Source organism: Melopsittacus undulatus, chromosome 4, assembly GCF_012275295.1.
Source record: "Melopsittacus undulatus isolate bMelUnd1 chromosome 4, bMelUnd1.mat.Z, whole genome shotgun sequence".
Taxonomy (NCBI): domain Eukaryota; kingdom Metazoa; phylum Chordata; class Aves; order Psittaciformes; family Psittaculidae; genus Melopsittacus; species Melopsittacus undulatus.
Window position 1 is genome coordinate 84,628,398 of NC_047530.1, and position 27,181 is coordinate 84,655,578.

General features: G+C 42.3%; 1 protein-coding gene across 2 annotated transcripts; it reads right to left on the reverse strand.

Moving 5' to 3' along the window:
* Positions 1–456: 456 nt before the first annotated feature.
* EAF2 (ELL associated factor 2) lies at positions 457–27,155 on the reverse strand. 2 transcript variants are annotated; one of them, XM_034061723.1, is made up of 6 exons: positions 26,933–27,155; positions 24,193–24,287; positions 23,397–23,533; positions 22,508–22,653; positions 18,641–18,904; positions 457–3,002 (listed from the first exon to the last, which is right to left on the reverse strand). In XM_034061723.1, the coding sequence occupies exons 1-6, from the start codon at positions 27,033–27,035 to the stop codon at positions 2,971–2,973; spliced, it is 777 nt and encodes a 258-aa protein (XP_033917614.1). In that variant the 5' UTR covers positions 27,036–27,155; the 3' UTR covers positions 457–2,970. The 2 variants fall into 2 exon arrangements, with proteins under 2 accessions (XP_033917614.1, XP_033917613.1); XM_034061722.1 differs by lacking the exon at positions 457–3,002 and adding an exon at positions 13,575–14,407 and having other exon boundaries at positions 26,933–27,153.
* Positions 27,156–27,181: the final 26 nt, after the last annotated feature.

Here is a 27,181-nt window from a genome sequence, read left to right on the forward strand (position 1 = left end):
CAGGGAGCCCTCTCATCAGCCCAGGTTTATAATGATGAGGACCTAGAGCTCTGGGTGATGGCTGACCAAAAAATGGATCATAACCCATAAAAAAGTTTGACCTCAGAGAGCTTGAGGCTTTTTTTCAGGCTTTTTCAGGAACTCTGAGCCCCTCCCTCCTCCAGGTCACACTGTTTCCTTTGCCTTCCTAGAAATTGTAGTGATTTAAGGAAACATCACTTCCAACAAAATGTGTCGCATTTTATGCCAGAACAAAAATCTCCTTGGAAAAGTTCTCCCTCTTCCTTTTTTTGGACCAAACAGTGCACTGAACTCAGTCCAGATTCCCAAATAAATTCATTCTGCAAAACTGGATTTTTCAGTGAATTAAGTGTTCCACAAAAGGCATTTCCCCCCAATGCTGATGACCTTTACCATTTTATTCTTTTATGTTGTAAGTAATCAAAGACAACTAAGCAAGAACAAAACACTCCTTTACTTTATCGCTATGCAAGCAATTCCACACCCGGCCACTTTTTCATGTCAGATACAGGCTACTGAGATTTTCAGAGACATGAAGTTCCTCCCGAAAGAGGAAATGTTTTCCCCACAGTCACACTGAGCCAATAGCAAGGCAAAAGAGAGCTCTTATGCTGCAACTCTCTGCTTGAACCACAAAATATCCTTGAGAGGAAGAGATTTATTTCTACAGTTTCCTGATTTGGAACAGAAGCACCACCACAGGGGTTACTCGAAGAAACATCAGGGTCTTGCCTAAAAGCACCAGACAGACAACCATTACATTGTGTGAGATGTCATCCCCACATGTAGTGAGAGACAGGCTTTGGAGCAAAGGGCTTGCAGTATGTGAAGACAGTTGAAGGATGGGATGGGAAGTGTTAGTCCCTTTCACATGCAGAGAGGGGCAATGACTCCAGGGCATTCACTTTGAATTCCTACAGCAGCAGACCAGCGGCTTATCTAATGTATCTTCCTTAATGTTAGCCAAGAAACCACAATTCATTTCTGCAAACCTCCCATTTCTCACTGGTTACTACTGAGACTTTCTTAATTGCCTCGCTCAATGACAACTGACTCCCTCCATGCAGAGTGGCAGCGATCAGGGCAAGGATGTGCAGATGAGATTCCTTTTTGATCCTATGATTAAAAAAAAAAAAAAACAACATATAAAGCTCTTAAGGCTGACCCTGCATGAACTGAAGGAACAAGGTACAGCTCTGGGAAGTCTCGGCATCATTGTTAAGTTCTGTTCCCCAGACTCCCAGGTTCAGTCAATGTTTAGCAATGACTGAACATTATGCCCTCCTCCTTGGAGGGACACCAAATTTAGGAGGCAAATCAGTGCAAGTAAGAAGACCTATATTTCACATCTCCCCAGACTCCATGGACATGCCTGCATAGACAGGCACAGGTCCACCATCCCACCAGTTCCAACTGCCTGTTGCAAGCCAAACACTGCCTGGAAATACGTAGCACAGACAGTGCAGCACAGCACATATCCACCACCTTCATCCAGGCAAAGCACCGTTCCTTTGGCTTCTTGATGCAAATAAGATTTGTACATTTTCTTTCTTGCTTTTGTATAATTAGCATCCTGCTGGATGCAGCAAGGCTGAGAAGTCCCAAGGACAGGGGGACCATATGGCACATGGTGCACAGCGTGAAGCCTTGCCACACACACACTCGGCAATCTGCAGCCAGCAGTGGCTGGTGAGAAATTGGTACCACACTGGTTTCTCTGCCCCTCAACTCAGATGTTTAAGAAACACAGGTTGATAAAGGATTATAAGGTTAACAAGCAAGAAAAGGGAGGGGAGAACAAATCCAAACCACAGCATACTGAGTGCTTTTTTGGCTGTCTGCCTTACTGCTGAGATAACCTTGTTGCTCCAGCTGCTCCGGAGTCGCGTTTTCACCTGGACTCTACCCATGCCACCAACTGCACTTTGCACTTTCCCTCCCAGGCGGGGTGCAGGTGTTCCATCCCACTGCCGAGGCTCTGGGATCGCTCCGGGCTTCTCCTCACGGCGGTGGCGGCGGAAGAGGCGAGAGAGCCCCGACAGCTCCTCACCGGCGTTCCCTGTGCCCCCAGCACACCCCCCAGGGTCCGGCTCCCCTCCAGGCCTGTACAACCGCCCCTTCGCTCCCCATCCTCACTGCTCCCCCAGCCCGTGCGCCGCAGCCCAGAAGATGGCGCCGGCCCCTCAACCATTGCCGCCCGCCGTGCAGGCTGTGGGGGATCGGCACCTGCGGGCGCAGAGATAAAACACGACAGAGAAACCCACCCTGTCCCCCGGACAGCCATTAAATACACCAGCACCTTGCCATGCCCCCAGGGGAATGGGGGTTGTCGACCCGGCGGCTTTGACTGTCGGTCATGGTGTGCGGGGCGTGAATCCGCCGATGCTGCTAGCACTGCGGGATTGTTTCGGCCCTTTCCCGCTGCTCCTTGTCCGCCTCCAGAGCCCCAGCGAGAGCTGGAGAGCCCCGGGGAGGGCTTCACCCCACCGCCCACCCCTCTCTGGGGCGGCCGCCTCCATCCCGGCCTGGCCTGGGCAGAGCTGCCAGTCCCCGGGGGCACAGGGCGGGGGGAGACAGGAAAGTAGCGGGTCAGCCCTGGGAGGGCAGACACGAGTTTTCGTTATGGCAGCTTCCAGCGGGCAAGATTAAAGCATGGCTACGGAGAGCAGGGCGCTCAGTGCCTACAGAGCCCGTTTTCCGTCAGCAGGCAGAGCAGCGCAGGGAGCCAGCGGTGAGGCTGCCTGTGACCGCCCAGGCCTGGACCTGCGGCCAGGAGCGTGTTTATCTTTCCTCAGAGCCGGGCTGCAGAGCAGTAATGCGTTCTCCTGGCGCTTTCCTCAGCCGTCACTACCTTTAAATCTTTAAATCGCCGCTGAGTGATTGCCAAACACCTCCGGTGCCAGCCTGGTGCTCTCGGGCTGCAGCAGTTCTGTCGGGGAAGGCTTGATATCATAGCTGGGAGTAGGAGCTTTGAGCCAGACCTGGGGAAACACAGGAGAAAATACCTACTTATAAGCAACAAAAATGCAGCATAAAGTCTCTATTTTCTTTTTTCCTTTTTTTTTTAATGGCTGGTTCTGTGGAAATTTTTTATTACATCCCTGTTGGGGTAATGATCCTTGAGATGCATGGCGTCTCTGCTGGAACTGAGGAGCGAAACAGCTCCCTTCAGGAGTTACTGTCATGTCATCAGTATGTAGACGTACATGTATAAATCAGCAGCAAAGCCTGACTTGCAGCAGTGGCAAACAGCACCACAAGATGAACTGAAACATCAAAAGTGCTTTTAAAAAGGGAGTCAGAAATCCCAAACAGGCGTTTTTCAAAGACAACAAAACTCTGAGTGCCAAGGCACATTTTCCCTGCTGGAGGAGCAAGGCAGAGAGAAGTTACTGAGGGGGAGAAGCAGGGTAGCAAAACTCACTGGCATGGCCATGGGGGGCCCAAGAGTGAACCGAGCCCACCCGATACAGGGTACATGCAGCTGCCGTCCGGATGTTTGTACAAGTGTCAGAATCCCTCCAGGAAAGCATCTGTTTTGGGAGATGTTTGAAAAGCTTCACTCTTGTTTGTCTCTCTTCTTTTTTCTATCCCTGCTAGTAGTTAGATTCATCTTTTAGGTGCGCAGTTCTCAGTTTCTTGGTTAGAGGATCTGGTGGCACCCAGGCAATCATTAAGAAGCACGTTAGTAAAAGGTCCTGCTCTGGACTGCTACATGGAATATCCTTGGGAAGCCCTCTGAGTTCTTGCATCCTTATCAATACCAACACAAGCTCTCATGGGGCTCCCATCCCAAGCCTCAGGGGATGTCTCCACTCTCAGTCTGAGGTTGTGGAAAAATGGTCTGCCTTTCTTGGCAAATTGTGGTTGCACAAGAAGAAAGGCACACAGCATGCAAAAATAACAGATTTAAGAGCACTGTGGAAAGAGGCTCCTAACCAAATTGCTTCATATTTCCTTGCAAACCAAGAGTTCAGGGAATTAAACTATTCCTGAACACAGCACCATCTCCTGTCTTGCATGCAAATCCCCGTGCCATGTGCTGAAACACCAGTTTTAAGGAAAGTTATATATGTGCTTAACCAGCATGCAAATGTAGGTCTTTGGGGAAAGACTAACTCCTGGAAAAAAGGTGTGTATGTGCAGGAACTGAAACTTAAGGTTTGCCCAAAGAGGATACAGACTTGACTTGTGGTTAGTCTGCTCAAAAAGCTTCAACTATTTGGGATGCTAAGTTTAGGCTTTTGGAAACCTGCAAGCACATGAAATGCAAGTACTTTCACCAGTTGGGGGTGTCTTCTAATTGCAGTTTAAATTAAAAAAATAAATTAAAAAATCCTGCTTCGGTTTAAACTTCCTCATTGCTGGAGAGCAGCTCTAGCTCTGGGTCAGCCCATGTGCAGGCACAAAAGCCTCGAGGAGAGGGGATGCCCTCAGGGTTTTTGCACTCTTCCCACTGACAACCTGGCCTGCCAGTTGATAGGAAAGAACCCTCCTGCTGGCAATCATTACAAGAGTGAAGTGCTGAAAGACCAACAAAACCTCACCAGTCATTCAAAATAAGCTGAGAAAGGGGTCTGTGGACATCACTGTGCATGTATCTAATCCCCGTGGAAATTAATTTTCCATGCCCCAAAGAATGCCACTTGGACATTTGTAAATTCAAGTTCTCATTTTGGTCACATGGAAGTCAGTTAGAATTTTACAATTCATTTAAATAATGGTCAGAATTTACAATCCATGTTACTACCCTGAAGCATTTAAAGCTGTTGTAAATGAAAGATTAAATTTATCAACCGTTTATGCCTCACACTGAACAAGTGCCCTTCACTGAACAATTGCTGTGTGACAGTTGTCTTCATCCTGTTGAAGTCGAGACCAGAATCTACAGCACCCAACGCTCTGTATCTCTGCACACACACATAAAGGAGAGTTAACAGCAGGCCTTGCAGACACCAGGCTTTATCTTAACACAGCTAATACATTACCAGCTGATTCCTGGAAATTCGAAGCAGCCAGGTCTCAGACCCTGCACACACATGTTGCTTGTGATAAGAAGCCATACTTTTGTATTTATGCATCTGTTTATCAGTGTGACTGAACAGGTAAGCTGGCTCACTACTAAGTGTGTCCTGACCATGTTGTTTCCTCCCAGCCCAGCATCAGCCAGGTGTAAGCCTGCCTCTCCAAAGACTTATTTTGGCACTGCTAGTCACTAGCAAACAGCCATCACACTCTAGTCTGGAGAAGGATGTACTGTTGCTGGGGAAGAGTAAATTTTATGCTCTTCATAGAGGGCCTCAGAATTAAATGGTTAATTCTATAATACCCTGAAGGCTTCAGATAAAGCCATTTGTGAAAGCAGCGCTCTAATTTCCAGTTGTTTTGTTGTTCAAGAACTAGAAATGCTAAAAGTGAGAACAAGATTCTAGTGAGACTATTGTCTCTCTGCAAATTGACAGAAATACACAATTAATACTAAACTGACATTAACCCCACATACAGCTTTACAAAGCAGACTATAAAATAATCTGAAATTGTGTCCTTGCCAAATTCATCAGGACATGCCTTTTCAATACAAAGACGCTAATTGTTTGAAACAGCTCCTAATGAGTCATTTTGGTCCACAGATAAATTGTTTCTGCCTCAAGGGATTTGACTCTCCTTTGTCAGATGCAACAATAGTGACAATATATATCCCTGGTTTGCTTTCCATCCTCGATTTTTTGATGTCTCTGTGTAAATCCAGCCAAACACAGGCCTGGGATGCCTTTTTGGCAGGGTGGCCCAGGATCAGACATTTGTGCACCAGCAGCACCTTCCAACACCACCTCAAGCTTCAGCACAGCCAGATCTATTTCCTTCAGGAGAAGCTGGGAGCAACTCTTGCCTGTTGCTGGGGTGGGTTAGTCAGCACAGCCTCACCTAATCCTACTCACCCACCCTTTGTTTGTGACTCAAATGTTTTGCATTTTCTGATTTTTCTTTCCTCCTGGACAGTAGTACTGGAGGCTGGGAGACCATGCAGCTGGGTGGGTTGTGCCCTGACAGGACTCTGAGCTTGGATGCGTGACTAACTCAAACCCAGAGGAGAAAAGGACTACCCAGTGCAGTTCCCATGGTTTGGCTCCCTTTTGAGATGTTCTTTCTTTATGCTTTGGAAGTGACAGCTTTAAGGAAAACTGGGCCTCAATCCTTTTGTCAGAAGGACATAGCAATGACGTAAAATACTGTTGCATCAACTGGATCAAAACAGGGCAGCTACATGAATAGTACAAGGAGGGAGTCATGCCCACTGGTTATGGGCACAGGACCTACCACCCACCACAGCTGCCTGCCTGTGAGGAAGCAATGCAGGGACCTGCCCCAGGGCAAATCAAGGGAGAACAGGGAAAGGCACACAGATAATCCATTTGTCTTTTCACCTTGTAGGCCACCCAACCACACACCACCATGCAAAGTAACGCAGATGTTCCCTTGTGGCTCCAGTTTGACTTCAGTATAGACATGGTTGAGCCTTCAGAGAAGGTACCTGATGTGATCCTTGCCTCAGTGGCAAGGACACAAGAGTTGTCTCCACCTCTCCCAGTCGGAAGGATGGAGCAGCTATATGCATTGCAAAAGCGGTTTTATTTTCCTACCCTGGTGCAATGAAAAGGTGGAGGGAAGGAACTTCAGTGTTTTGCCCCATGATATGAGGCTGAGGAGGCTTCAGCAAAGCCAGGAAGAATCAGGTTTGTATTATCACTTCCCCATACCAGATGCAGTTAACACAATCCTAAATACCAATGGGAAGAAACGAGGGAAGCTCATGTGAGCATGAGGTAAAAGAAACCTGAGAGACCAAGTGTCCTGTTTTCCTCATGCTGTTGTGGCAGTCTGGGAAGGCTGTAGTAGCACAGCAAAGCTGGCTGGGTGTTAAATTGTGTGGCTTTGTCACCTGAGCAGAGTCCAACTGTGAAGAGTCCTGCTGCTGAGCCACTGCATTACCCTGAACAGTCACCTCTCCTTATTGTGGGATGACTAAAATATTTCCCTCCCTGCCGAGCACCCTGCCCCATCCATGGCAAGCAAGTTTGAAATTACAGTTTTCATTTAGCTTGGAAAACAAATGTACCATTTGTACAGCCGCTCCTCGTTGTCAAAGAAGTACAAGGTGAGGAAAACGCAGCTGTGAGTCAGCTTCTTGTAGCTGAGCATCTACATTGGGCAGAAGGTCTCTGTGTGGTGTGAGCTGCTGATAAGACCTGAGAGATTTACAAGCTACCACACACTAGGGAGCAGTTTGCAGTCTCTGCAAGTCCAGATGCACCTGCCTGGGAGTTGCTCTCAAGGTCCCAGGATCAATCTACCCGCACTTCCATACACATCCCATGGACATGGGTTGTTTGCCACCATCTCATCATGGAGCTGCTTCCACCTAACAGCAGTTGAAGTTACCTGTTCTCCAGTACTGCACAGACAAATTCACACATATTTTTGTTAACTTTTGAGAGAAATGTACAGTGTAAGCACTTCTTGTTTTCACAACAGAGGTCGTTTGGATCAACAGCTTCCATGTAATTTGGAAGACTCTGGCTCACTCAGCTCAGAACTTCTCTACAGAATTATAAATATAGCTGAGGAATTATTAATATCTGAACAAGTTCTCTCTCGAGGACCTCAGTTATTCACCTGTGAGTAGCTGTTGTTTCGTCACCAAGAAGGAGTCAAATGGAAAGTACAAAAGCAGGGACAGGTTCTAAGCTTTTAGCAGTCATTTTGTTTTACAAATTGAGAGATAAAAAGTCCCCGCTAAACTCAGCACACTCCTTCCAGGTGGTACTTTCTAAAATGTATTCGTTGTGGCAAGAACTTTTAAAATAGCTTTACAGTCTTGCATCCTCAGTTAAATATAGCCACAGCCACTGACCATCAGTATCTTTGACACATACCATATCCTGATGAGGGTTACTAGGCAGTCTGGCTTGTAAGGGGAAAAGGAGCAAAAAAGCAGCTGCAGATCTGCATGGAGTTTTCCCCACCTACACTCAGGTCACATTTGTCAAACATATTTGATGACTAGTATTTTTAAAACAAGCACTTATAAAATGTTAGCTAAATATTTCTATTGCTAACTTTCATTCAGGACAAAAAAAAAAACCCAAACAAAAACCACCTAGGTCATCATGCAGGACAGGAGTGGAAATTGTTCCACACTGTGGCGGGAGAGGATCGTAAAGCACATAAACCTTTCCAGAAGAGTTGCTGAAGGGCAGCTAATTCCAAAATAGTTTGTGTGACCCTGATGCTCTGAGGGGCTCATTACCTTATGCTGTCCTCATTATTCCAGCAAAATCAGAAACTGACACAAACCCTGGTTTTGTTTGAAGGGGGAATCTCAATTGGACAGTGGCCTTTAAAACATCCTTAGCTTTTAGGAAAACTTGGTAATGGGAGGGTTTTTAATGTTAGCGTAAACACTTGGATCAAAACTCTGGGAAAAGCCTAGACATTTTATAAACTGTCAATGTGCAGAGTTGGGTGTAAAAAAGGAAATTGGTTCAGGTTAATGTTAAGCTGGTATTGCAGGCAGAAGCCAGCTCCCAGGTCTCTGCGGGAATTGTATATGAAGATGTCCATGAATATTTATTCTAAAAGTCATGGCAATGAAAAAGTGCAGGAAAAAGGGTGGGTTGGAGGGTTTATTGGAAACTCAATACATTGTAGATCTTAGAAAAGGTACAGCCAATTAGGTGAGCTCAAGTTTAGTTCTGGTGGTTGCTACGAGGAAGTCATTGTGCAACTCTTTTGCAAGAGCATTGAAACTGGTAGAACAAGATACACAGCATGTGGAAGTGAAACTAAAGATATTAAAGAACAGTTTGGGTTGTTGTTGGGTCTTCTTTAATTACCTTTTAAAGACACTCCACTTTTCTTTAAATAACAGCATGAAGAAGGCCTCATCTCTTAGAGGCATCAAATAATCCTTTGTCATGCGTAAGCACACTTACTAGAACAAGCCAGGCGTGAATTTTCAGGAGACAAACCAAGCTGCATAGAAAAGACAGCATATGGGAGATGAGAGATGGAGAACAGGTTCTGTAACAAGGGCCTCTGTTCAAAGTGAGTCAGGAGAGGTCTCAGCAGCTAACTCACCAGGCATGTGTTGTACATCAACAAAGCTTTCTCTGTTGAATGAAAGGCTCCTTCATCTTTGCCTCTAACCTCCATTCCTTCCTCACCACAGCAGAGGGATTTGCTTTTCAGAGAAGGAATATCTGAGAACACACTCATTTCTTCTATGGATTCAGAAAACCACAGAAACAACTGGAACCCAAGCCCTGGCTGTTCCCAGCAGGCCAGACCCTCCACTACAGCAGATGCAGGATAGGTTTTATGAAAACCCTGTAAGAAGTTGGTATCTGCTTAGGAGCTGACTAGTTCTTCCTGCTGATACAAACTCTGAGCTCCGAGTGTACCCTCTAGGAGCTTTTCCACAACATGAAAATTGACAAACAGTGAAATAAAAGACACAGTAATGGATTCTTTAGACCTTTCCATAAATTCAGGCCATTCCTGTACATGCCACTGGTAAGCAAATTGCTGCTCCCTGCAAATACCCAAGCCATCATGAATTATTCCTACTCAGGGGGACCAAGATCATTTGGGACATAACTGCTAACCAGTTAACAAACAGAAGCTGTCACCACAGTTTCATTGAACAGGGCAAAGAAATAGATGAGACATGAGTCTTTCATCCTTCCCTCAGATGTGGATGACAACTCCTATCAAGTTTTAGGTCTAAACCATAAAAGAAATTATCATTTCACACTTTTTTCTCCTAATTTCAGTACATCTTCATCTTCTTTTCACATTTCTCCTACCTCCGCCAAAGCAGGAGGCACGTATATTTTAACCAAATATGAACACCCTTTTACAAAACTTCTCTTTTCCTTATTCTTGCTTTCACATTTCCTCTAAAAGCTGGTCTGAACTCTGTATCTGCTTAGGCTATTCTCAGCACCTTAACATGGTTAGCTGAATGACCTCAAAGTGGTGAGATGAGGAAATCACATGTATTACAAGCATTCAGCCTAGGAACCATCATGAGCCAAGTCATCTTCTCTTTCTTCCTTTGGGCTTTGTTTCTGTCCAGCCTAGGCATCCTCATCTTTTATGTTTAAGAAGGATTAAGCATCTGCTTGGCTGTTCTCAGAAACCCTCCTATAGAAATTCTAATGAAAATAAAAAGCGTGGTCCAGAAATTATGCCATTTTCATGGGCCAAAATGTTGAGAACAAAAGCAAACTCTTATCTGAGATGATCTGTTCATACTGGGTTCCCCAGAAATCAGTCAAGAAAGACCCAACAAATAATTCCTCTCAGAAATACTGTTGCTTTGTTCTCAAGGTGATTCACTGTCTGTTAGCACAGAAGTGATGTATTGAAAGTCCTTTAATCTGAAAAGTGGTTATCTCCCACCTTCCTCCAGAGTAAAAACCAAAGCTCATTCAATAAAGCTGATCATATCAGGGGCCTTGACAATTAATTCTGTGATGAGCTATGCTCCAGCTGATGCTGATGTCATGGATTTGATGAGCAGCTGTTTTCAGTAATCCATGCCTGGACATCTGAATCATTTCCAGAAATTATGCAGGAAATAAGATTATTACTTACCAAACAACTACAAAATGCATGGACATTATACTGAGTTATATTTAGGAAGCTTATAAACTAGAGCTTCCTAAAGGCCCATTACAGCTTTAGGGGCAAAGATCCCAAGAGGGAATTACAGACAGACAGGAAACCCCAAGTAAATGTCAATCACAGTGTTAGTCATGGAATATAGTGGTGCCAGGGTTGCCTGGAGAAATCACCTCAGCCTCTCCACATTCCCCAACACAGGATCCATGAAAAACAAGAGTAGGATGGAGAACTTAGAAACACCAGAAGCTTCCAGGCAAGGTAGCTGCAATTCATCATCAACATTCCAGGGCTTGGCAGGGTTTGAACATCACAACCATGACGTGGAAGATACTAGACAAACTGTGCCTGTATTAGGTGCCATGCAGAGAGAAGGGCTGCATGGGCCTTAGCACTGCATTAGGCAGAAGACTAAAACATTTTGTAGTTTCTAGCTGCATTTGGAAGCTATTTTTGATTTATCAATGTGATATGCAGATGTTCTCCAATCCCAAAACATACACGATAGCTTAATTATAATGTCACAATAAAACATTCCTCAAATGTATCTAGTGCTTAGACACATACGCTTTAAATCTCCAGATGTAAAGGCAAAATTGCTGAAAGCAACAAGATAGAACCAGATAGATTTTGGAAGATTATTTTGCAAGAGGTACTGAGAGGTCATAGGGATAGTGGTCATAGGACCTTTGCTGATTTTATTCATTTCTAGGTAGGTTGACATCACAGGGAAAAAACTGTTTTAAAGCAGAAGGAAAGAATTTTCATGTTAGGGTTGGGAAAAAAAAGAGATAAAAATCCAAGGTCAAAAAAGACAATCTGATTTGTTTTTCTATTGCTACACCACCTCCCTTATTCAGGTTTCTAAATCTCAATGCAGCCATCTTCTCACTCCTGCCATTTGAGAACACCCTGCAGCAGGAGATATGGGGCTCAGCATTGCTAGGGGCACACAAACCAAGCCTTAGGGAGGACATACAACCAGCATGTCATGAAAGAGATACAAGCCAGTTCCTTCTGTACTACAGCAGGCCCAAAGCAAGCTCTTTAGCTCACTTGCCTGTGTTTGACACTTAGAGGAGAGGGACAGTCAGATCACATACATTTGGGCTGAATACAGCATACAGAGCTTTTTTTCTTTCTCACATTTTTTCTCCAGTCTTGATGTTTAAAGAGAGCCTTTCCTGAATTATCACAGCTGTGCATCTGACAGAATGTATCCATCTATCTCACATATTCATGCCAGGGAGTGCCAGAGTAGCCACTGATCACTCTGAACTACTTGCTATATGAATGTTTAACCAAGACTCTATCCATCCTAGAAGGCTTTCAATACAAACATCAAATCCTAAAGATAGCACAAGCTTACTTACAGTCCTGAGACTTACAAACTTGGAAATCTGTTTTACTCCCAAAGCTATATTTAAGCACCTGCATACATGTGAGTGCAATTACATACAAATACAGGTAGGTTGTATTCAAGTTTTATCATTGAAGGAGTGATTATACTTCATGAGTACACACACTCTCCCCAGTTTAGACCCTGACCTGGTCAGTGCTTCCACACATCTGCTCCCTCCAATACATCCTGAATGCACTATTCAGGGAAAAAAAAAAGCAGCATTTGGGCTAGAGTTAGAATTTAGTGTTGGCCTAAAGGAAGGCTTTGACACAAGTAAACTGCTGGGAACAGAGAGAAGGCAAAAAGAGGATATTGCAGCTCAGGACACTGCACTATCATGCACCCCTTTCTATTTGGAATACAAGGCTGCTCCTTAGTCCTAAGGTTACGTGCAACATCTCAGCTCCTCACATCCTTATTAGCAGCAGGTGCCAAGAACCGAGTACTCTGCTAAAGCTTCTGTACCACCAGCTATGATCCATCAGAGAATTAAATACCCTTTCCCTTGAGAAAGTTCCAAGCATCTTACAGGGCTTATTACAGAGCATCTTCCTTCAAGGTTGCTTATTAGCCCTCTTCTTCTCAAAGACCTGCTAACCCATGGTTATTAACCTGAGATTTTTCCTTTGAGTATAAACAAGAAAATGTTTTGCTTATGACACCAGCTTGAGGAAGCTGCAAGACTAGCAACCTATTACCTGGTACAGAGCATGTACAGAACATGAGGTGAGGAAGCATCAGAAAGCAGAATTTCCAATATTTCACTTCTGCCTGGTGGTATCAATAAATGTTCCTTTGTGACAGCTAGATGTGATTTGGGGCTATTTTTCTGTCTAGAGATAAGCACTGGCTGATACAGCACAGCTGAAACATAAGCCAGTCTAGTACCATCTATTGTATACATTTACCAAGTGTGCATTTTTTCATGTCTGCACATTCATGCTTACATATAGAATTCAATGCTCACAGTTTAGACAGAGAGCTGCAATTCAATCACTGCAATCTAGCAAAGGAGACTTCTATGCAAGATTGAGCAGCTTCATCTCCTCAGAATTCAACCTACAGACATTTGCTACTGTTAGTTACAAAACTCAGTAGTAAACTATAGGATAAAATTTGGACTACTACTTGTAGTTTGTCAGGTCTTGAAATATAATTTTAAATGAGAAAAACCAAACAAGACTAGGCAAACACCACCTCCTGTCTAACACCAATGCCATTTAGATATAATCTGTAATAAATATTCATCAGTACACCAGCAGTACCATAAACTTTTGGCAAGCTCTTCTTAGGGCTTGTCTCAATATAGGCAAAAGCAATACAGAAGCTTTGCAGACAGGGTGGGGAATGTGTATTAGCTACCACTTCACTGCTTTCTGCTTCTTTGCATGACGCTTTCACTGGTAAGACTACTATAGGTAGGAAGGGGAGTTCTTAACCAGTAAAGAACAGAATCAGAAACATGAAAATGATAAATATTGCTTTATTAAATTACTTTTATACTCCTACAAAGAAATTTTCTGATTTCTGTTACAGAATTGAATGAAGTTCATTGCTGTCTCTGCAGTTATCGAAATTTAGATACAAAAAGGTTGTAAAAAGACCAGCCTATTCAAGTTGTATAAAAAGGCAGAGAATAGACAAGTTCCCTCAGGAATCTTGAGGCTCAGAAATATAAAGACCTATAATACAATGAAATTAAGAATTCAGCAATGTGTTGAACAATTGTAAACTGTAACTGCACTAGTGGACCACATTATTCAGCAGTTTCCTTAAAGGTATGAACTGTGAACTAAACAAAAAGTATAGCAGACACAGCAGACCTCATTTAGTTGTTCTCCCTTTCACTCCCTCCAAGTAAAAGTTGTGAGATCAGCATTTAAATTATAGGAAGGAAACTTGCCTCCATAAATATCAGGAATTTCTCCATTCTGTAACTATTTATATAAAGTAACTAGCTGTTACAAATCAGTTTCAAGTAAAACAGGTGGCTGAGGCAAAAATAATCAAAATCAGATCATACACAATTTTACTGTAAATACAGTAATTTGAAAGATAAACACATAACCATAGCACTGACAGGATGTCAATGCTGCTCTATTATAGACATGATGTGTCAGTAGAAAATTAGGATGTCTATTATCAAAATCGAGGACATTCATTCCAGTCTCTGGTAATCTAATCTTAGTGCAAAACAGATGCTAAGACATATTTAGCAAAAAAGGTGTTACATTTAAGGCCAAAAAACTGTTCAGTCATCACTATCGCTTCCAGATTCACTCAGCTGCAAGTCATTTCCTAGAAGAGAGAGTAATTGCATTAGTCATTTCTAAAGAAATACTTTGATTCTTTCAAGATATTCCCTTTCCCAATAAAAGGGCTGCAAAAACTAAAATAGGTCAGGGAGGGGGAGGAGTGGGGTGGCTAGATATCTTTAAAGGTCCCTTCTAACCCTATTCTATGATAAGAAAATAAATAGGTGTAGAAGCCAGCTCCCCAGTGACAGAACCTTAGAGGCATCACTTTTCTTCCTGGGCAAGGAAGCCATTAGCTTGTTAGCTGCAAATGCATTTATTTAATATTACCAGATCACAAAAGACAGCACCTAGCTATCCTTGCCACCCACATTTTCATGCTTCATAAGTGGGAAAACTGCTGGTGAATGCAGATTTGTGAAAATGAGTTGTTGGGGTTTTGTGTGAAACACATCTGAATGCGAGTCAGCTGTGCTTGAAAACAAGTTATGTCTCAATCAAGATGAGCAGCTCTTTGACATAGCATTTAAAGATGTATCAGTGACCTACTATTTCAAACAGGTTTTGGAACAAGTGAACAAACACAACATCAAAAGAAATTTTTGCACAGCACTTTAATTTGGTGGCTATATATATTTCAAAACCGGGAAGTAAGAAGACAGACTGTATTGTGCTTGCAGTGGATGTCCATAAGCTTAGGGGGTGGGAGGGAGGGAATCATTCCATAATGACAGATACCTAACAAAACCCACAGAGCATGCTATATAGAATCTACATTCTATCTAGCAACTTCCCCTGCATTTTTAGGAACTTGTTCCAACTAGTATGGTTCTATTCACACCTCCCTTGCCAAACAGACATTAAAAAAAAAAAAGAAATAATATAAAAGGAATGCATCTCTGGTTGAGAGATGCATTCCACAAGAAATGGCCTAAAAAGCAAAGGAAAATCACTGGAACTGAGTAGGCACTGTTTTCACATGCCCTTTCCTCAGCTGCAGCACCCTTCACAGATTTTGCAGATGACTAGAAAAGTAACCTCAAGAGGGTAAACCCAACAAGACACTTGGATCAGATCTTTTGTTATCAGGCATCATTCCTGCCAGAGCACTGAAGTCTGACAAGGTGGCATTTAGTCTGTCCTTGTTTTCTACTATATCACCACTAAAGCTTAAAAAGTGGTACATGTTTCTCCACAGCAAAACAGAAAACATGTTATGTAAAGACAAGGATAATGAAGATGGCCGTTTCCAGCAATCTTTTAAATACTACTATAGGCAACTTTTGACCTATCCTTTATATAAAGACAACACTTACAGCTGTATCGTAACCTAAATTTAAAAAAGCTATTTTGAAAGAACAAAATCAAGTGATTTGTCAATACTTATTCACGACTATATATCATCCTAAGAAAAAATGTTTCAGGGCAGACAATGGCATTAATAAATTAAACTCATGAATTTGTCACTCAAATGAAAACTTACAGTGAATTCCTAGAAACCCCAACCCCAAACGTACTTTAGGAGAGGACTGGGAGTACGAACAAGATAACAACCTTCCAAATAGCAATCCTGCAGCCTTCAAAGGTTATTTCAACATAGTTAATAGAAATTACACAAACCCTATAACATCAGCCAAAAATACCAATGCTTGTGAAAACCAGCAGATGGGAAAGAAGTCCAAGTTCCAGAGTCAGATATAATGCATTAGGATTTACTCCAGGGAAAACTTTCTAAAGGTGTTTTTTTGGAGGTAGGGTTATAAAAAGAAAAGGGTAGAGATGGCAAAACAAAACAGATTAGAGTTGGTAGTTTTCAGGCGGGTTTGGTGCAAGAGCAGAAAAGTTTATTTAACCAAGACTCTGAAGAACATCTAGACTATTGACCTTAATAGGCAGCAATAAATCAGTTTTCACAGTGCCAATTGCTTATTATCTGGGGAAATAGATGCATTGATGACATTTCCTAAACTTGAAAATAGTGACATTACATTCAGTTGAATTCTTGTGAGTTGGGTATCGGGAAGCTCATAGGAGTGACCCATGTTTCACAGATCTTCATGGTCACATCCGCACCAAACCAATCAATAAAAGGAAGTTTTTTATGACCAGCTGCATGTACCAGCTCAAAGTATCAAAAGAAGTAAAGTTGTGCTACTACGTGTGTTACAAGGCTCCAGAATAGCCAAGCTATGCTGAGTTTATTTTGGAAAATTGCTTTATTTAGCATAACTGTTGTTGAAACAAAAAGTAGACATAAAGCAACATATGATCAAATATTTATGAAGAACAGATCCATTAGTACCACAGTTTACAAACTTTGTTATAAGGGGAGGTAAAACTCTGCTCTCTGAGCCTTCCTCTACCCTTCTGCCTGCCTGCAGCAGGCCAAGGAAAGCTCACTAATTACCCAGTGCATCCCTGATTCCACAAAGGTGCACAAAGCCAGTCAGGCACATAAACAGTCAAACCTCAAAATGAGGCTAGACAAGCAAACAGCTTGTGCTGACATCTGTTGATTCGGTACTGTATTTTTGTAAAACATTATTTGAGATGGAAAAAATGACTGTATAGGACCCCAACTGAGAACTGTTGCCATTCAAGCTAGAACCATGTGCTATCCATTTAGTTTCTCCAGGTTTCACTCGCCTGCCAAATTCACTCAGCAGGAGAGCTAAAGAAACACATTCTCCTTGAAAGTGGCTGTTTTGGGCTTTGTCTAGTTTAAGTGTACTTTAAGTGTTAACTGTACTGTAAGTTTGGGAAAGAATCATAAAGGAGAATAGGATATGTAGGACTAAATAGATATGTAACCATAACAGAAGTTAAATAGGGTTAAGCTAAAGATCTAGGCAAGCTCAGATAGTTCAGACCAAGGCTTGATGCTACAGAGAGGTTCTACCTGTGAACACAGCTTTCAAGCACCATCAAGCCACCAAATTCCCCTGTAACAGTTTTGATGTTGTCATGTTTTAAGCAACCTTTTCTCATTGTGACAGTTGGTACCAGTGGATGTGGCCACCTGTACTCGTAGCTGTATTTCTCAGTGGAAACTTTGCCAGGTGGGATTCTGTCACTGGGGATAGAGCTTAATCTTGTTTTCGTAACAAGTTTTATTTAAAGCATGAAGAATGGGAAATCCCTTTTATGAATAAGGGTTGAAATAAATGGCACACTCAAGTTACGCAAATTATTAACATGAAGACATTGTTCTCTACAGTGACAGTAAAATGAAAGCAGCATTCAGTCCTTTGCACATGAAGTCACAGGACTTCTCAGTCTGATCTTATCTGTTAATGCAGCACATAAATAAACAGCACAGATATTTACGCATGTATTTAAATACTAGCTATTGAAAAAAAGAACACAACTCCCCCCCCCAAAAAAAACAACCCACAAAACCAAACCAAAGCCTGTTTATATCATCCATTAAGTGAATCTAACATTTCAGTATAACAAGCTTACATACAAATGATAAACCTTGACAATCTTAGGCTGCAGACCAGGACTGGCGGGAAAAAAAAACCATCAAACCAAGAGCCTGCAGCTAAGCACCTTAATTAATCAGTTTCAAAAAGTCACCATAGCTGATACTTCTATGAGTACTCCTGCTATTTAGGTCTCTACCTGGTGGGGTTTTTTTCTATTGTCCAAACTCTCCTTTTTGAATACACTGAACATTAATTCCAGGCTACACAACAACCACTTCTTCAACAACATCACAGCTACTCTTTGAATTAACATTTTTAGTTGCCTGAGTGGGTGGAATTAGATAGTGTCACCTGAAAACAAATCACCTCCTTCCTTATATGCAAAGGATAGTTTTGCCATGCTGTCCAGTGGAATGGTGCCATGAATAATAACTAAAGTAGCTAAGAATACACCATCTCTTCTGTAATTCAGAGTATGGTGAGTATAGTATCTTTCCCATAGTTCTACCCAAGAAATTGTAAGCATATGTTTTGGGAGTGCCTGTTCGTTCCAGTATTTTCAATACAAAATTACTGTTCTCCAGCCCCAATGTATATAAACTGGGAGGAAGCCAGAAGAGCTTAGGAAATATTTTCAACTGCATCAGCAGTTGAAATTTAATATCGCTGGGGACAAACTAGCCTTCTAGCCCAATGTCTAATTCAGAGCACTGCTGAACAATCAAACCCTAGCATCACTTCCCACAATTTTAATTATAACAGAGACATACTTAAAAACAATATGGTTTCCTTTCAGAATCTTGATGTCTGGAACTGTGCACTAAGAAAAGAACAGCTTTTGTACTTACGTAGTGTATTCATCATATGACCACTGTTCTCTTGGGATCTGTTATGACTGGCATCTTTGTCAGGGACAGCCTGTTGTGGTATGGCAGACACAGTAGGCTGTGGCTGCAAATATGGCATTGACATAGGAAGAGAGGGCTTCGTTTCCTCGTCTTCAGAATCACTAGAGCTATTTTCACTACTTGAAGAGGATGAAGAACTTTTAGAGTCAGATGAACTGTCAGAGCTACTCAGCTGGTCCATGATACTGGCTTCTGCTTTTAGCTCTGCAAATAATATGATTTGTTTCTTAGTTAATATTTATTGTAATTGAAATAGAAAGGGAAAAATAATAAAAAGAAAAAAAAAAGAAAATCGACAACAGAAGTCAGGTACATGCATTGTAGCAACCAAAAAAACCAAACCAACAACAACAAACAAACAAAAAAAAAACCACCAAAAAACCCCAAAAACAACCCAAAGCCCTCCAGGACAAAGAAAAAGGCACAAGGAAGCATCCAGCTTGTCATGTGGTTTTCTGCTCTTGTAGTTTGGGCACTTTCTCCCTTTCAAGCCAAGTGGTGAAAAAGGGTGCCTGTGAACCCAAATGCTAACCCCACATTCCACAGGGTAGTGCATCCCACATAGCCTTTAATTTCTGCAACTACCAAGCCCTGTGTGTTTTCCTTAGCACCCCAAAAATGCCTTTCACTGACCAAAACTGCACTTACAGTCACACAGATAAGTCAGCTGTAAGATGTCTGCACCCAAAATGCCTCCCAACAGTTCAACATTACAATCAATACACTTACTTGGACTATGTGACATTTTGCTCAAACCAAGTAAAGCATGAAAGGAACCATCCACACTTGACTATTTAGCTAGAATATGAAGTACACGACAAATACTGGAAATTAAAAGATCAAACTGACTCCATCAACTTGCATTCTTAATGAAATAACTCACCTGAGTATAATAATATTTAGGAGAGTGTGACTGGATAGATTATGCTGAATAGTAATGCATATTTGATATGTACTAGCCAAAATCCAACATACAGAGAAAGTTACTTTTTGCACAAAGGGCACACATAATAATGTGCAAAAGAGGGGTGCTGCTGAATTTAGAAGTCTGAAACAGACCACTGAATCACAGAGATGGAAATTTTATACAACAACTTGAGGATTTACCCAGAGTGAAGAAGTTTATCAATATACAAGACTGTAACCCAGACATTGTTAAGATGGTCTTATAAGCACTTGGAATATTTCAGGAACAGCTTAGAGACAGCAAACAGAAAGCAAGTAGGAGCGTGGCACATCTCACTTCTGTATTGGGTAAATTTGAAGAGCAGGTTGAAGATGAAAGTCACCAAGATGCCAGATGGCTCAAAGCTTAATCAAAAGAAGGGAGAACAATACAATAAGTTTCAACACAAAGCTCCAAGAAGCTTCCCAGTTCTGAGTTATCAAAGGCTACTGTAAAGAAAAGGTATTTATGTTAGTCAGCCTTATCAAAGGCCAGTCTAAAGGAAAACAGTGTTCAGGAAAAGTGACACCTGAAGTAGTGCAGCTATGGCTACAAGGACAAGCTAACCCAATGCCATGGAAGAAAGTACATTAAAAGACCATACAGGCTGACTCAGACATAAGGAAAGAGAAAAGCTGGGGGGAAAATGGAAGCACCCTCCTGTTACTAAGGTGGATGCATAAGAGAAGAGCCTAAGGACAGAAAAGATGACAGAAAAGCTAAGGTAAATATTAGGATGCAGCTAACAGAATGATCAAGAAGTTATTTGAAATTTAATTCTAGAGAAGAAAGGCCAAATAAACAACTGATCTGCCCCACATCAGGAGCTGTAAGGTAACTGAAAGATACCACTCAAGTCTTATGCAATTTGATTTTCCCTGCTCACTGTGGGACAGTTGGACAAAACGATCTTTGAAGGTTCCTTCCAACTCAAACTGTTCTATGATTCTAGGAGTTTCACTTCATCTCTGCTCTTACCAGTGTCTAGTAAGAGAAAAAAAATAATTGAAAGGCTACTACCGAGAACTGAGGATTAAGATTTATGCCCTTTATTTTGACATAAGTTAATGTGACAGAATTTAAATTCAAGAGGTGAAAGGACTGTTTTTATACCAGAGGACAAAGGTAGTGACCGAGAATGAAAACAAAGTTAGTAACAAGTTCAAGGTAATGTACTTAAGCAGGAATAGTCAGTTACACAACCATGGGATGAAGAACAATTATGCAGGCAATGCTTAAGAGTCTGAGAGTTAAAGTGGATCACTACACACAGCTCTAGCACACCATGCTGTTGTGGAAATGACAAGCATTACATGGGGACGTGATACTATTTGGTCTGTGTGTATAACAATGACTGTAAGACACTCACTCAACTCAGCACTGTTAAAACCTTGGTTGAAATAGTAAATGTATTTAGCCTTCAGGAACATTTTGGACTCATAGTAAGAGCTAAAGCAGAGTGATAATAAATCACACATCTTGAAAACTTAACTTCTAAGGAAAGAGCAACCAGCTAGCATTGTTTCGCCTAAAGAATGGGAAAGACATAGCAGCTTCTGAACACATGAAGGCCTGCTCAAAAGCAGCAAAGTAACCTTGTCTATGCTTGCGTGATAAATATAGAAGTAGTAGTGGGCTTACTGTCAGATTATTTATTAGGAAGAACCTGAATGGTAAGGAGACCAAAGCCCTGGAATGGATTGCCAGGGAGAATACACGATCCATCACTACTGCAAGGCTTGAAGAACAGGTTGAAAAATTACAATAGAAAATTAGGACAGGAGGATGGACTAGATGACTTCAAAAGGTCCCTACCATCCCTATTGGTCAATTATTCTGCATTATTTAGTAGTACTCATAGTTGGACTGTCACTACACATGAGTTTGATACATGTTGGCAGCCACTTTGGTGAGTTACAATATGCGTGACACCACCACTCCCTCCAAAACAAGAGATCATCAAGAAAAAGCATCATTTTATTCCATGTGCTCAAGGGCTCCTTCCTCTCCGCAACCTTAGATACATTCTAGTACTGTTCTGTGGTATAGATTCCTGGTCAGCATTTAAGACCAAAATGGAAAAAAAAAAAACAACCCAAACCCTTCATAACAACATCTAAAAAAATGTATTTGTTTAAAGGAATTCAGAACATCTTAGGAGGCAGATGTCAATTCCAGTCAATGAAACTGCCAGCTGTCAGCATTTCTGTACCAAGTGATTACCACCTGCCGCCTTCCTGTCCTCCAGAAGGAAATAAGGCCTCCCATTAACTGAAATATGAGTGTCACACCAAACAAGAAACTCTCAAAACCACAGTACATAGCACTGTTCAAGGGTTGATTTGTGCAGGTTTTTAGGTGTCTTTTTCTTTTAGAGCCTCATTTTTCACAAGATCTTATCCAGTAATTTAAGAAGTATTTTGAGTTGCAAAACACTGTAACCTATACATTGGCTCGATTCAGAGAAAGAATGGGGAGCAATGTCAAAAAGAAAACAACTTAGTTGGTTCCAGTGCCACAATACAACCAACTATATATTTGATTATAGTAGCGGCAGAAGACAGAATCAAGGACAGCAGCAGTGGGACCCTGGGCATTATTAAGCCTAATGATTCACCTTACTTTTTTATCTTAGCAAGTTTCAAATACTGCCTTATTACTACTTGAGCCAGAGTAGTCATTTCAATGTCAGGGTAATTAATCAGGTATTTAATCAATATCAGAGTGCTTAATCAGCTTCTACTGTGAATCTCTAATAAAAGAAAAACAAGCAAACCAACCCCAACACAGCTCTTTGGCTCTAAAAAATAACTTCTAGTTAAGAGCAAAGTTCCTGAAACATATGTGCCAGTGAAGCTTACCTCGTTCAATATCATCCATAGGAGAAGATGGAAACATCTTTTCTTTTGGTGGAGAATTTTTAATATTGTTTGGAACCTTAGTTGCATTTCGCATTTGCTGCTGTTGCTGCTCTATGCGAGACTGGACTTTACTGCTTCCTTCAGCTCTGTGTGGAAAAGCATAAGATTTTTAATTACTACAAGACAGGATGCAAGGAAAGAGGCAAGAATACAGGGAATACAATACCTTAAGTGATGGAATTATTTGTTATGCCTTTCTACAAAACATCATTAGATTTCTAGGTACATTATAAAACTAGCATGTACTTATATATACATATTAAAAACTGTGTTTTAATACAGTGCTAACAACTTTTTAACCCTTTGTCAGTTTATTTGCTTTTATACCTGGCTACCCAGGATCACATAATTCTGCTGGAGATGACTTACATGAACTCAGTAGCAGGAAAACAAACAAACAAAAAACCACATACAAAACCACAACACATTCAAAAACTTGTTAATGGCTTGTTTTCCTTCTACCATGTCACATAATTTATCTTTTTTATTTCCTCATTTAGAAGTCAGAAGCCAGTGGGCAACCTAGTTTCCAAACAGATTCCCGCCAAAATCATCACAAAATAGTTACCATCTATTTCAACAATGAGACAACTTTTAATTAAAACAAACAAAACCATTCCCATTTCTTCTGCCAGTCAAGGCTCGACGCTGTGAAGTCAGTGTGCTGAGAAAGCAGGCTTTTCATTCTATTGAATGAGGACAGGTACTCTCTAAAAAGGATGTTTTCCTAAAAATAGGAACTGGTAGTTATGCATCTCAGTTTAGACTCATTAACATATCAATTTTCACAATGACTAAAGCACAGTTGTTTCTCCTGTAAATCACCCACCTGGTTTTCTTCACAGTGATGTTGCTACTAAGTTTCTCTAGCCGACATTCTCCAGTGTCATGGTTGAAAATTAAAATACATTCTTTCAGGTATGGCTTCTTTGAACCCTTGAACACAGTCACTGGTGGAGTTGAGCCCTATGAAATCAGAAGTCCAGTGAGTGTTATTGCTGTAGTCAGTCTTTAGAAGCAGCAATCCAACACAGTGATGCCAAATTCACTACAAGTGATCATTTTTAGCCTTTTAAAATGTTGCTGGTTAATTCAAATTAGACTCACAGTAGCCATGACCAAAAAACAGCTGGTGTTTGACTGCAATGGGATTTCACCCAGCTTAGTTTAGTTGGAAACTGATGAAATGCTTATTTCCCAATGAGAATATGCTCACTGCAGGACTCCTTTTACCAAGAGGGGTTTCAGTTACCGTATCAGCAAAGCAGTAAAGCATGGCAGGTAGTAAATTTTCCCTTTCCAGTCTTTCCTGCTTTAGAACTGCACTAGAGCAATAAATACCAAGGGGAAACTCATGCTGCCAACATCCACATGAAGCTTTTCTGTGTACGCAACACTTCTGGGTCATCCTACATCTTATTTCCAATGCGGCGAACACATTTAAAGTTACAGTGCAGCTGTTTAACTTTCAGGTCTTTGGTAATTTTACATTCCTATAGCAATTGTTTTTCAACTCCAAAAATCACACAAGCTGCTCTCAAACAGCACTGAAACTTCATATCCTTCTATATGCAGCATATACCTGTGACAATAAAATAAATCATTCCCTTAGGCCCATCACTCACCTCAATATTCGGCAGTGTTATTGTCACCTGTTCACCTTTGCCAACTTCAAGGTCTCCTTCACAGGACATATCAATAGATGCCGGCTTAAAGTCATCTAAATATAAAACCAAAGTGAATTATTTATAGGCTTTTCACAAATCTTATAAATGTAAGCACATTTTAATTGCAGTTGGAGTCTACTAAGTTAAAGTCTGTTTTGCTAGTGTATTATTGATCATTCTCCTGGGCAGATAATTCCATAAACCAGTAGAATCTAAAGTCAAGCTGGTTTTCTCAGGATTCAGTGCATGTTAAAACTTCTCAATTACAATCAGAAAGATGCTTTTACATCTTAATGGATAAAGAGGCTGAATGAGCTGTGTTATATTTCAAAAGATAAACCCTCATGTGATTATTTTCAGAAATATCAATAAATAATTCTTGAAAATGTTTATCCCAAATATAAGAGGTGTAGACAAGTGACTGAAAGAACATCATTAAACTTCAATGCCCTTTTCTGATTATACTGTAACATGCATGTCAGGAGGTGATCAAAACTTGTTTTCAGTATATTTATTTTTGTCAAAAGGGAAATTACTTCCCAATTAAATATTAATTTCCTTTTTGTCATTGATTAAAATAAGTTTCAAACAAAAGAAGTAATCAACTTCTAGTCCTTTTAAAAATATCTGAGACATTGAAAATGAACACGTGCTCAGGCATCAGTGCTGTAGCCATGTAACATATCATTACCTATAGAAATCATATTTCTACCACAAATGAATTTGGCAGGGCTACAGCTGAAAGGCCTGGCTGCACAGATCTAGGAACATAGGACAGCATCGAGAGGCTCTGCAAGGTACATGGTAACATGTGGGTTTGAACCCGTGGTTCCAGCAAATGCAAGCACACAACCAGCCTCGCACCCTAGGGATGGCCAGTGCCCTGCCCTGCACACTGTGCTGAGGAGAGGCACCCCACTGCAGCTGAAGAGAGGCACGGGAGGCCCAGCACGTAAAGGGAACCCATTAGATGGCACATTCCCCAGCCACAGCATGGCACGAGCTCCCTGCCTCGCAACTTGTCACGTCACCCACTGCTGGTCACAGGCAGCTGAGCTCTGCTGTGGCTGGGCAGCTTCCCAGCTCACTAACCCTCCTGCAACACACAGGCCAGGCGGCACAGACCACAGCTGGGAACAGTGGCTCCAGCATGCACACCAACCAGGCGAGAAAACCGAGCTTCAGGAGCTGGTGGGCAGGACTATGCACGCAGCAGGCAGCTTTGAGCTAAGACATGAGTAACAGCCCCTGCTAACCTTGTTTACGGCAAAACCTCACACATCCTCTCACAGGGATAAGCGTACACTAGTTCTAAAGTTTCTCATCAAATTAGAGAATGTTTCCTTTAATATACAGCCACTGTGTGACTAATATTTCAAAACTTAAGATACTGGTTCCAGTGTCAGTAAATGGACTTCTCATCTTCTAACCACCAGACATCTTCCCCTTCACTCATTTAGCACAACCTAAAAAGCATATTTGTATATGTGGATTTGACAGAACTGATGAATGTGACAGTTTCTATGTCTCATTTGTTGGAAAGGAAGAGAGATTTCAAACCAGATTTCAGAGTAAATCGTCAAATTACAGGAGTCAGCAAGAAATCATGAGGGTAGGAGGTACCAGACGTGGTTTTCAGTCCTCTTTAAAATTAGGGTAAATTTCAAGTTACAGCATTTGTTTAAATCCATTTATAGATTCTGCTGGCTCACTCCCTCCCCTCTCCTCCCTTCCCACAGTCACAGACAATCCTACTAAGTGCCGTTCCATTTGCTCACAGAAAGCACATTACCCATCTCGCTGCACTGCATGAAAGCATACAGGACATTCTCCAAAGAACATATGCAAGACTGAATCTTGGGAATCAGTCTATAAATAATGAGACATCAAAACCAGAAGCAGCAGTCCTAAATTACCAGAACTATAATCCTGAGAGCATTTGTTTCCTAGCTACCCTCAGAATCTTTGAGCACACACCTCTCTAGATAGTAATTATGTACTCAGGGAGGGTATACCAGCTTTGTGATTAATACTGCCTTTTAACCTTTGATTGCTGAATTGTGCTTAACTTATAAAAACTAAGCACAAGGAAAGAGAGAAAACCCGAAGGTTCAGCCGAGTTTGGCTTTCAGCAGAACTACATCAAGACACCAGTCTGGATGCAAAAGCTGTAAAAAGTGAAGCCGGTGCCCAGAAAGCAGCGAGCAGATAGGCAATGGCCGTACACCTCACTGGGAGCGATGAAAACCTGATCTCCGGGACTAGCACTCCAGCTACTTCCCAGGCGTACCCCGGGACGAAGGCAGCCAACTCCTTCAAGCTTCCCAAGCCCTGCCTGTGCAGCTGACTGATATTTCAGCTCCCCTCAAACTACCCGCACGATCTGCCTCCTCGGACAGATAACCACAGACAAGGCTCCGGTGCCTGCCCAAGCGACATGCCCGGAGCCGGGCCACAACGATAGTTTCACCCAGCACCATGCCGGTCCTCCCTCACACCGATGCCCGCCACGGCCTGCCCCGACCCACACCTTCCCCTCCCGGCCTGCGAGCAAGGCCACGCCAGGGCGCAGCACTTGCCCAGCCAGCCTTCCCTTCCCTCAGGGGACCGCTGGGCACGGGGAGGGGGCTCGGGTGCCGCCGGAGCCCCCTCCCCGTGCCCAGCGGTCCCCGAGGGGCTTCCCCGGGCCCGCACTCACAACGGACTGTGTGGAAAGCGCAGCGCGGCTGCTTCTCGAAGGTCTCGCCCAACTTCAACACCTGTCCCTTAGGGTCAAAAACCGACGGGACGGCTGCGTTCATCGCGGCGCCTCAGACCGCGCCTCACACCATGGCGAGCCCGGGCGGCCGCCGCCGCCGCCGCCGAACATCCCTCACGCCGCCCGGGCACGCCCACGCACACCCCCCTCCACACACACACATACACACACACACGCACACACACACGG